The sequence below is a fragment of the Platalea leucorodia genome, assembly GCF_965183815.1.
Source record: "Platalea leucorodia genome assembly, chromosome: 7".
Classification (NCBI taxonomy): Eukaryota; Metazoa; Chordata; class Aves; order Pelecaniformes; family Threskiornithidae; genus Platalea; species Platalea leucorodia.
In genome coordinates, this window is record NC_138829.1 from 30,417,244 (window position 1) to 30,429,985 (window position 12,742).

Genomic DNA, 12,742 nt, shown 5'->3' on the forward strand with positions numbered 1-12,742 from the left:
AATTGACAACCAGTTTGAGGAATAGGGTAATACTATTGCCCCATATATTTTTTGCTAGTGATGTTTTCATCTGCGTCCCTCTAAGAAAGCCTAAACAACCAAGCTGCTAAAAAAAAAAAAAAAAAAGTCCACACACAACTTCAAAAATTATGCTGTCATTGTGTTATCAAAACTCCTAATTTTATCTTACTTCAATATATTATTTGCTGCTTCTTCCAACAAAAGGGAAACAAAAATGGGGCATCAAGGTGAGACCAGCAGAAGGCAGCTTTAGAGCAGACATGTGCACAGACACGGTGCACAGGTGGTTCATCACAGCGTGGGGCTAAACCTGTGGGACTCCTTGAGGCAGGATGCTATGGCTTCTGTAAGGTTATGTGGGTGCAGGATTACTGGACAACCTCATGTAATAAACATATCTGGAGAACTGCATAGGACACACTATCCCTATTATTTGGCATCATTGCATATGAGACTTTACGAGTGAAATGTGAGTGCAAATTCACAAATCACTTCATGAAGTGTTTTTAGTCAGCTGATTCATATGAACTTTCATAAAATCTGCCGTAATACATTAAATACTAACCTCAGAACGGGCAGCTCCCAGGACTCTGTACTGCTTACATGTGGTCTGCATGTGATCCAGTGTGTCAGGAAACAAGAAAATACAGATAACCTAAACTCCTTTAGACGATTGGATGAAGTTTTGAAAGGTTGGGCTAAGAACAATGTAAATCAGAACACACCCATGTTTTGGAGCCTTATATGGCCTCTTTACTTGGTTCAGGGCATTGAAGAACATTGCAGCACTGGTATTGCTGTCCTCAGCGTTTGACTGCATGTATAACAGCACAAGTGTAACTCCTTTTCTTAGAGGCTCTTGGTCCAATGAGTAGGCCAGAGTGCTGCTATACTTCAGCTATTCTTACTTGTTCTTTAAAGAATGTGAATAGTTTGTATATCTGAGACTAATCTTGAGCCCTTTCTACCCTGTTTGGACACTAGGCAGTCCTAGCGTATAGAAAGCAGTGAAGGTTGTAATTTTCATCACCCTTTGGGGTGAATTAAGGTGCTATTTCCATTTTTTAAAAACTAAAAATGCTTGATGAACAGAAAATGGCTTTGGGTAATTTACTGCTGGACGTATGCACTCAAACCACCATAGCCGAGTGTGCCAGACCATTGCTTCAGTGCTGAATATTTGACAATGCTTTAAGGTTTCACTGCTTGGGACCTTATCCTACCATTTTATACCATCAAGGGCACAAAGACAGAGCATGTGGAGTTGACTAAGATGCTTGACGTGATGACTGTAAATTGTCCACGTTTTGCAGCTGTAGTAAGGAATGGTGATGACAGCTATGTGGTACACATTTACTTTTGTTTGAAGTCGAATGCCTCTTTCATTCTAGACACACTGCTTTAATCTCCCAAAAGCTGTGCTGGCTTTTGCTACAAGCTCAGTAAATACTGCTTTGCTACAATGTGAAGTTCATCTTCAATGTCATGCTGGGAAGAAATGGGAGAAACCCGCTTACTGTTGTGAAATGCATAAAGCCACTTCTTGCGGAAATACAGGGAGTCTGCTCCATAGAAATTACAACACGGCTTTTAAAAATGCATGTTTACGTTTGAAATATATTATGGAAGCAACCAAGAAAATGTAAAAATATTTTTCATATTCTTTCTTTATCCATTCTCTAGACTTACTTTGTAATTCCACAGACATGGTAATCAGTGTTTTCCTGTTGTAATTATATAAGACATTAAAACTTAACATTTATCTCCTTTAAGTAAGACTTTTTGCCAACAATAATTTTCTTTTCTACTTTTTAAAATATAGAATTTGCCAGAAGTAGCAAGGAATTTAATCATATTACAAAGTTAAACATATGGACCACTGAAAAATGAGCTGGTTGTTATAGTATGTGTCACAAAGGAGTTTTCACTCTGTTCTCCAGTGCAACTGAAGTGAAAATACTTGTCTAGAAAAAGTTAACCAATTTCATCACCCCCTGCAATAAGAGACTAGGGAACTTTGCTGTGCCAGGTCCTGAACTCATTTAGTTGATGTTCTAATAGCAGTCAGATTTTTACTGCCGCTTGGGGTATCAAGCTTTTTTGAGACCTCTCATACAAAACTGTTGATTTTCCTACCTAGTGTGGAAAGTCACAGAGGTTCTTAATCTGTTGAGGGAAAAAAAAACAGCCTAGCACATGGAAATTACTGAACTTCGTGAAGAACAGTAACTGAAGTCCAAGTTTTCTGCAAAACTTAGCTCAGTCATTTTACTATACGTGACAGTTAAAAGCATACTACAATGTCAAAGGCAAAGAATAACTTCCATTGAGGCATGTATCAATCCATGTACGCAGACATAAGTAAGGGCTGTAATTTACTATTGCTAATGAATATCTCCATTGATATTATTTAGCAGAATAATCTTTCTCTTTTGTTTTTTAAAGTGTTACATATGCTTTGTCAGATAAAATAAAAGCTTTCACTTTCGGACATAATTCGCTAATAGCATTAAAGCCATATTTCAAAAAGGTGGTGATTTTTGCAAGGTAGCCTAAAAGTTTATTAGCAAACTATAATGACTATTCTGATTCCAATTAAAAAGCCCTCCCAAATGGGTCAACACACCTAAGTGCTATCTGCAATCATTTAGATTTTAACATCATGGTTATTACTTATTATCAGGCTGCACAATGAGGTATTGATTACTTTTAACCTTTAGATCTAAGAATTCAGGAAAAGTCGAGGTAGTAGCACAGCCTACCTTTCCTGTCTGGTAAACTTATGGCCTTTAGTGGAATTCTAATGATTCCTATTGGCAAGGCAGATCTGAAATTAGTTTATTCTCTTGGCTCATACAGAAATGATGACATTTCTAAAAATACTGCATGCATAGCAGATTTGTAGTTACTACCTACAAGGGGCTCAATCCTGCAGTGTGCTGAGAGCTTCCTCCGAAGTGATGATCATCATCGTCTCCCACTGACTGTTTTAGCGGCTTCGTGCAGGCACTGATAGATTACCAGACAGACAGAAGGCATCCTGGACTGTGCAGAATATGCAGTGTAGGATCAAAAATCTTCATGTTTCCTAGTTTATAACCAATCCTCTAAGCATATTGTCCAAATATATCACTCTACAGGCTGTTAATCTTTTAATAAGTTTTCTTTATACAGAAAATCTGCTTTGAAATAAGGACTGAACTACAATGTGTCTTCAATAGGTACGCAGGACTCGTTTTAAATGCAACAAAGTAATCCAATTAAACTAATCTGTTTTACAAGTTAAAATGATACGAAGCACATTAATTGATCCTTATAGGCTGCTGCTATTTGAGCCCTTTCTCTGTTTGCGCAGCATTTGGAACCGCTTTGCACATTTGTATCCTCTAACAGCAGAGAACTCAGTCCTCCAGTTCAGGAGAATTATGGGCAAGAGAAACATATAACTGTTATGTGTTAGATTAATTTGCAGAACACTTGGCATTATTATTGCCAAGTAGTCAAATTGTTCCAAGTTGTTCCGGAAGGTTGTTATTAATAGTATGTTTTCTGAGGAAAGTTCTGTCTACTTTTGGAACTGCATTTCTGTTGCCAAGGAAACTCCTTGAAGCACAGCATTCTAGGAGCACACTGCTGCTTTTGTTTGCCAGTATCCTATTCATATCATCTAAGTAAGCACTTTACATACTTCAGCCTCCAGTTTCAAATGTTTAAGTTTTTATGTATTTATATTACTGCGTTAAATATAGTTTGTGCTTCTCGTTAAACTCGGGTACTCTTGGAAGATTATTTTAACAGTTGCATTAAAGGACAGGGGTTTTTTTTTTCTTTTTCACAAGTTTGCAATAAATTAGTTTTAATTTGAATAATAGCTCCATAGGTTATAGCACTAGTCCTTAAGTGTTAATTATCTTTTCACTCTGAAATTAATGTACTCATTTCCTACTGACTCCTCTACACCATTATTGAAGTGCTGAGGAAAACATGTCATTGAGTTCTGAGCCAGAACTGTTGTTGTGATTAATCCTGGTCACATGGCCAATCTCTGCCAAAAGATCACTGAAAAAAGGTGACAAAGACAGTGATTTCCTGTCAGCAAAGAGTACGACAGGGCTGTCTAGAAGTGATGCAAATGAGGGAAACTTTCAGCACGGTTTGTTTGATCCACTCCGGGCCACAGCACACTGCGCCAGAGAGAAAGGCACAATGGAGCAGCAGCACACCCAGAGGAGAGAAGGAACTGCACCTTCCGAGGAGGGATAGCTTCCAGTAGGGAAACAAAAACTGCTGGGAGATTTTTTTCCCCTCAACTTTTTTTGAAAGGTATCCTTAGCTTTTGATGTGCATTTTCCTGTTATTTAATGCAGTGCACTGCTTCCCTTTGGTGAAAGAGGTTAGCAGTTAACCTGTTCAAAAGCCGTGTCAACTAAATGTTTTCAAAATCTTTGCACTACTACATAAGGGTCGTTTTCCATCTACCATGAACATCGTTGCTGAAGACTTACTAGTGCAAGACTTATGGCTTATGCAGTTTGTAGTACAACCACCACACATTACTTGTAATCAGACAGAAAAATATAATTTCTTTTATTTGATATTTATTTTTTATTTTTTTATTTTCAGTTAATTTTCTTCTGAACATACTAACAATTTTAACAATCATACTGTACTTATTTAAATGGGGTTTTAATCTAACACAATTAAGTTTTGCAATTAATCTCCTGAGGAAAATGGAAGAATTATCATTAACTTTTCTGCCTAGTATACTCATTTCTAACCTCCACAGTTCCAGTAAATACCGATTTGCTTCATTTTTGAACATTCAAGGTAGCGAATTACTCAAGTTCCCACTAAAGGGCTAATTAGCAGAGTTTAAATTCTTTGGGTTTGATCCTCCAGTAACGGCATATGAATAAAGCTGAAGTCAATGCAAGTTCTGTGTACTTAGAGCTTATGAGATCAGGCTCACATGCAGTAGATTAAAATGAAATAAACATGATACATTTGGCATTACACTGAGCTATTACAGCAGTACAAGGAAGTGAGAGTCCAAAAACATGTAAATGCTCCTTTTAATTTTTTCTTAGTTAATAGATAAAGCATTAGAGGACAAATAAACTGTCAGCAATTCATTCCGTGACTGCCATTTTATCAAACACTAGTTGATTTTCAAAATCATTAGCTCGTTTAAGACTGAAAAGCTGAAATCATTTAGGGCTATGGGGGAGCATAGTGAGGATGAATAGTTTTCTTTTTTGGTAAATCTTTGCACTAAAATCTAGGAAATCTAAAGGAAGTCATACATACATATTTAGAGTTAAAAAAAATATGGCTGTGCTGCTCCTATTATATTAAGGGCAAAATAAAACCTAGTTAAAGAGAGATAATAAGGATCCTAATAAAAAACTATGAAGCTCCTGGAATATTACAAAACAAATTAAGCTGAGAGTTGACTTAAATCTATATTAAATCTGAAAATAGAGTACTGGGAAAATGGTCTAACCATGAAAATACATTTTATTTTCCCATATCCAATTTTAGCATTTATATATTATGTTATGCTGCTTTAATGTATGCTTTTCCCTTCCGATTTACCTGTTTTACCATTGCTCCTTCCCATACATAGACTCCTTAGGGGCAATGATTACTTTTGGTAACAGTGATACCACAGCAGGTTCCCTGGCAGAGGCAGCTTGCTGAGCTGGCTCAGAGGTGCAATTACTTGTCAGCTCAATAACTGAGAAGAGGCATCTGTGGGTTTAGGAAAATCCACCAAAACGCAGAGAGTGCAATTAGCAGGTTCACATTTGAAGCTGTAACTGATAAAGGATGACTGAAGCAAGATCGCTGTTTTCATAACTCCCCACATCGTTGAGGAATCCTGATAATAATAGTTGCCTGAATTTCTCTTTGCAGATTTCTTTCCCTACAGATCAGAATGGCTGTGTTCGCTGTGAAGTGTAGGCAGTGCTCCTGCTCCTTTGCTGTGAGCACTAGACCATCCACGACTCTGTACAAAAGCCTCCAAATAAAACGGGTGTCACTGCTGATTAGAACAGAGGTTTACTATGCTAGTTTTATAAAACTATTAATACTGGTTTTGAGGGCATGATTTATTGTTACACGAGTCTCTGAAATTAAGGATGATAAAGATCTAGTGATTTATCTGATCTCTCCTCTGCAAGTGCAGAATTGTTCCCTCAATTACATTTGCTAATGTTTTCTTTTGTCTACTTTTAAACGTCTGAAATTATGGGGCTTTCAACACTTCTTCGGGAGGTGGTTGGTTTTTTTTTTTTTTTTTGAAAGACTAATAGATCTTAATGCTATGCACTCAGGCTTTTTACATTACCTGCAAATACTCCTGCTTTATGGACACTCCTTAGTCATGTCTTAATCAAACTCCACATTTCTAGTTAAGTCTTTCTTTTAATCCTTAACAATTTGCTTGCTGCTTTCACTGGAAAGGTATATGCAGAGAATATTCAGCGCGGGAAGGCAGGCAGTCTGTTTCTACCCTTCTTCAAGTGGTTTTGCAGTTACCAGGTAGGTACTTTTGAGATGGGGGCTCTATTAATTAGCAGATGCCCTCCCTGCAGAAACTTCAGAGCAAATAAGCTGCCTGTGCTTTGGAAGCAGTGCTGGTTTGTCTGTGCTGCACAGACTACAGACTCAGCTACTCTCTTTGGCACAAACTTTCTGCTTTCGGAAGTGTCATGCCTATCACAATATAGAATTTCATAACATTAAGAGACTATTACTTCCCATTTTGAATATACAATGTTCCTCTTTTTCCTACCATACTGTACTGCAAACTAATTCTTAAATTATTGCCCTCTCTTATTCTTCTCACCATGCATCATTATACCAGTCTTACTATCTATAATTATTCTTAATGGTTACATTTGGATACCAGAAAGGGAAGTATCCTAAATAGCACCTAAAATACTTGGGCTGGCTGCTTAAGCTTTGTTCCTTTTCATATTGATGGATGGATTGTTTCCTTAAAATTTATGTTTATTTCTCTTTTTAGTATAGGATTAAAACTAGTGGTTAGATTAGGCATGGCACAAGCTGGTCTTATATGGACAGGCTCTACCAAAACACCTTATTTTAGATTCGCAAGAAACTTTTTACCCATTTCTGACATTGTTTATTTCTGAGCCTAGCCAGGGCCAGAGCTGTTAATATATGATTAAGTCTGATTAAGTATTTAGAAAGTTAGGAAAAAGAACATTAGCAAAAATAAGAAATGATTGTCAAAGCAAGAAATGGAGGCCACTGAACTAAACTCGCAGCCTAAAATAGTTTGGACCTGAACCATATTTCCATTTATAAACATATTTTAACTGATGTGACAACCCCTTCTCACTGGGTATTTTAAATAAAACGACTAAGATTAGAAAGAATAAAATGCAAGAAGACCATCAAGAAGTTAGGATGCCAAAGCAAGAAAAAATAAATTCTATTCAAGATATTATCAAATCATGCAATCATAAAAGAAAGAAAACAACTTCTATTTGACCTTGAATGTACCATTTACTTGATAAGAAATAAAAAAAAGCTAGAGGGTAGTTGTTTCTTGTCATTATACTGTTGCTGATTCTGTGGTTAGTTATTAATTTTATTTTTTATGATTCACAATCTGCTCTTTGAAATATGCCATATGCTCAAAGCAATTCAAGGATGACAACTGTCAGAATTACTCCAATAAAAATTGCCTAAATGAGGAAGATTTACTGCAGCCTGATATTTCTGTCGAAAGCCCCTCCTTTCTTTCCCCCCCCACCCCTCAGACCTGTAGACTACAGCTTCTCAGACACACAGCAAAGCCTGAATCAATTTTAGGACCAAATCACACTTTTGGGGGAACTTCTTAAAAGTGCTGTCTATCTAAAAGAAGTGATAAAGCTTCTGGGCTAAGGCTGCTATGAGAAATAAGAGAAACCATGTGTGTGTGTGTATATATATTTTTTTATATATAGAGATGTGTGTTAGATGAAGACCAATATGCAATCATATTGAAGATCAATATGCAAGTTCAAAATCCTTTTGCTGAAATCACAAGCAAGTGTGATGACTTAACATGACAATGTCTGCTTTATGTATAACTAATAAAAATTAAATTGGAAGAGTCCTGTATCCTGGTAGCAGCAAACCAAAATCAAGGCAAATTTCTTTCTTCCCAGAAGAGGTCTGAAAGGTGGATAAAAATCCAGCTGAAAGCTCCAATCAAAACACGTTTTGTTAAATGCTACCATTTCATTTTTTTCCTTCATTTTGTTTCAGTCTATTTATTAATGCAGTTTCATTTATTTCTATTCATCTTGAAGACAAATCTTTGTCCTTCTATAGAATTACACCAAATAGAATGTGATAAAGGGAACTTTCTTGCAATTATGATGTCGGTGCAGCCTGTCAGCGCACAGGGGATGGAAATGAGGTTGGGGACAGGGAAGGGAATTCTAATAGACACCATGATACATACAATGAACGCAGCGATATCCTGTGAGAGAAAGACTTGTCAAGCTAATCAGATCTTCTATAGCTAGGTAAAGGCAGTAACGGTAGCGCTAACCTTGTAAAGATGCTGCTGCTGCTCCTCTGACATCATCAGGTCATGGCTGTCCATCACGATGGATTCCATGTCAATCAGCCAATCCCAGAGCTCCTGGTATTCTGAATCAAAGTCCAAAAGGCTGTAGATAAGGAACAAAATGTATTATGCATAAATACTGTGTAGTTGTTAAAATCTTGTATTAGAATAATATATTCTTGAAAACTCATGATGTTCCTAGTTATATTTCTAAAGAGACATTCTGTATTTATACAGAGTGGATGAAAATGAAAACTGAAGTCCAATTTAAGCCAGTGCCATGACCCAAATTCAGCAGCTGATGCCAAATCCTGACAACTGTTGGCATACTGCATTTGCTTCAAAAATTTTGAAGTAGAAATCCCCCCTACATGTTGTTATTTAATGGTTTTAAAGTGCTGACTTTATATTGAGCAAACTTTGCAACAATCATATTGATAGAATTTATATAAAAATATTATTTTCATTGAAAAATGACTCAATCCATTCAGCCATCCCTCTGCTGTCTATCTGCCTATCTCTGTAAATATCCTACATTTATTTTCATGGATGAGTAGCTAGCATTTCAACTTAACGCCTTAAGATAGGCTTGAGTGAATATGGTAAGCCAGTGAGAACTAAGGCCAGATACAGTATTAGACAGGTGTTCCCTACAGACATGTAAGAAACAAAGGTAAGGACAGGAAGTCAAAACAATGAATCCTTGAATAGCCAGCAATCATTAAAATTCAAAGGAGGATCACTACGGTTTTCAACAAAATAAATCATTAGAATAAGGAGCTTAAAAGGATTAATGTGATTCTCTATTGAAAGCCTAGTGAATAAGTAAAGCATAGATTCTTCTAAAACACTGTGATACAAGACAGAAGGTACATGCTGAAAAACTGCACATTCGTCAAAAAGATACCCCTTAAAAAGGAATCTTCAAACTTGCAAAACTGGAACTAACAAAAGCCTTGTCAGTAGTATCAAAAAACTCCCATATTGATCAAACAATAGTGCATGTTCCACTAAAGCTAATTTCTCCAATTATTAACAACTTTTTTTAACAACCCCATTAAAAAATGAGCAGTATTTCAACAGAGAAACAATAAACTAAATATGTTTTTAATGTTATTAATGCTATCGCAGTTTCAGTTGTTATTAACTAGAATACCATATGCATGGTAATTTTGAAAGCTTATAGATAAAGTTGTGACAAGTAGAATTGTCTTTCTGCAAGAAAGCAAGCAAGAGAGAAGAAAGCATATGCCTTCTGCGGTATTATTTTCAATGAGTTGACAACAAAGGAAGTCTTGTATAATGCACAAGTGTTGATTCCTGCTTCTGAAGTAACTCTCTAGTTTAATCCACTGTACTTAGTATACTTTTACTCAATAATTTATGAGGTGCACTTACTTAAAATTGCCTGCTGCCCTGAGAAGGTAAGCAATGATGCTATTATAAAGAAGAGCAAGCATAAAAGGGCAAGTTACTATTGTTGAAATATAATAGTTTCATTTGGAGTTCAGGGCTTTTCTCCTGTTTCAGGAGGTATTTCACTCAGATATCATTTTGAAACTACAATAAAACTAAACTCCATTTTGAATGGTATATTTGCAGTGATACTGAATCTTTATCCCTTCCTCAGAAAGCAGTATAACCATTCTGTATCTTCAGTATCTACTGTCCTTTTTTTCTCTTCCATCTTATCCAAATATTATCCAAAGTCATAAAACTGACAGACAGTTATTAAAACATATGTTTTATGATATAAGAGGCTAGACTTCATCTCATATAAATTGGTACAGATTCAGTTGGACTTGGACAGTTTGTACCAGTGAAAAATCTAAATTAAGATAGGAAGATGGCAGGAAACAAAGCCTACATCCAACGTTCATGACCTGCTGCTGCCAGAATGGGATGGGATGCCTTTGGAAACTGCACCAGTAAGTGGACTGGGATTTTACTGTAACAGGCAGAAGATGCACTGGATCCGAACACCTGCTTTGCATCTATAGAATCACATCTTAGTTACAGTCCAAATTGGTCTATTTATTGGTTTAATAGGATGAATCGATCCTTTAAATACACACAAAAGCACTTTCCCCTGACCTTTATAAAACTCAGTTAAGCACGAGGAAACAGTTGAACACTTTGATTTCTAGTTAAGTTCTAAACAGGAACTCAACCCAAAACTAAGACTGAGAGAAACAGGATTCACAGGAAAAAGCCCAGGAAGGGGTCGAAGATGTAATGGGGATTTTTCCCCCCCCCATAGTTTACATACTGTGCCTATTCTCTTTTTTGGTTTTCTGCTGTAAAATAAAGCCATCTGGAAGCATTTTTAAGCAAACTGCCTATGGCAGTTATTTGCCTGAGCCTAAAGATAGTGAAGTCAGTCTACAAAGCATCATCAATATTTTTTTTAAGATTTGATTGCAATATTTTTAATAATTCTAAAGTAACTCTGATATTAAAAAAAAAAAAAACAGGCAAAAAGTTTTGTTTTTAAAATGAATGCCTCACATCTGAATGGATGGATCTACTGATTACTATTAAATTACTATTTGGAAAAGGATCTGAGTTACTAAGCCGCTAAAAATATATTCAGAAAATCCAGCAATTGTAGGATCAGTGACAGGTTAAGATTAAAATGTACCTGTCAGTATTTCTGTGGTATATTGAATATTTCTTTTTTATTCAGAATCTATTTTTTCTGGGCTTAGCAGACCTTTTTTTCATATTGCCACAGGCAGAATCAGGGAAAGCATAACTTCTCAAATACTGATGTATGTTACAGATGCAAGAACTATAGAAAAGATCTAATTTCGGTTGATTACCCAAATCCACCAATCACTAAAAAAAGATTAAATTAGGTCATCTGTTTATTGCAAAAAAATATTCCTCCATTAAAAGTACTCAAACATTGCCAAGAAGAATGCTATACTATTAGTTAAAGGACAGGTAACTAAAGCTTCCTTAATATAGGTTTGTTGGTTAATAAGCTAAAACCATTAGCTACATAATAACTAAAATGACATTAAGAAGTATATTTTATTTTGGTAAACAGGGAATCAGATATGCAGAGTTGCATGTCTAATCCCTTGAACCCTAAACATATTTCTTAAAATGTGGACATCAATTTATTATTTTGAATGAAAATTCATGAGCACCTTTCTCATGAGAAAACCAGTTCGTCTGTGGCATTAATAAATAAAAAGGAATGTGAAGCTATTTCCATCAGCCTTTTTCCCCATGTTTAACACACACTTCCAGTTTGTATTATTTCTTTGATGGCATAACTCCCATAGTATTTAGAAGTACTGTAAACACACTCGTACGCCTACCAAAAAAAAATCCAGCCAGACAAAAAGTTTTTCCAAGTTTCTGGGTCATCGTTTTTTGGAACTCCTTTCCATACACATATTTTTATTAGGAGGATACAGGAGAAATCAGAGTTCTGACCTTAACAGCTTTAAAATTGCCTTATATTCTGTGCATACTTGAAGCCCCCTCTAATGCATTTCTCTCAAGGCCTCATCCATGAAGGCCCAATACTCGGTGATGACAGGATCCCAGGATCTGGCCTTCAGGTTGTGCAATGGTGCTGTAAATATCGTATCCGTATCTCCCAATAGTACCTGTATAAACTCCTCCCCAGTTTTGAGGGGATGCAATATTTCCAGCCAGATTTGCTATAAAATTTTGCAGCTGCTCTCAACTACTCTTGGTTACCTCTTGCTACCTGCTAGCTGGTGTTCTTCTGCAGTGGATATTCATTCTCTTCTCTTTCATTGTCACTTTAGCCATTTCCATGCACATACATGTAAATCCTTTCTGTCGCTGTTGTAACAAGATCGCTGTTCTGCAGGAAATCTCCTGTTCTTTACACACGCACTAGCATCACCCTATTCTGCAGATACTACCTTACCTATCTCAGTTTAGCTATTTCCTACACAAAGTCACCTCCCAGATCTTTCCCCCCACTATGTAAATGATTCTCCATCTACAATAACTCTTGTTCTCCCTGTAGACACTCTTCTTTCTCCTAGGTCAAACTTCCACAACAGCTAATGGATAGATATCCTAATTTTCCCAGTTATGCAAATGGCCCCTTCTCTGTAGAGATCTCAGTCTCTAGCT

General features: G+C 36.4%; 1 protein-coding gene across 2 annotated transcripts in view; it reads right to left on the reverse strand.

The window, feature by feature from the left end:
• Positions 1-12,742, reverse strand: part of AKAP6 (A-kinase anchoring protein 6) — a gene marked incomplete at both ends in the record, with an annotated part of 226,240 nt that overhangs the window by 68,506 nt on the left and 144,992 nt on the right. For both annotated transcript variants that reach the window (XM_082318955.1, XM_082318954.1), the window contains one exon: positions 8,600-8,720. In XM_082318955.1, coding sequence (XP_082175081.1) covers positions 8,600-8,720 — 121 coding nt within the window. The remainder of the gene's footprint in view (positions 1-8,599; positions 8,721-12,742) is intronic.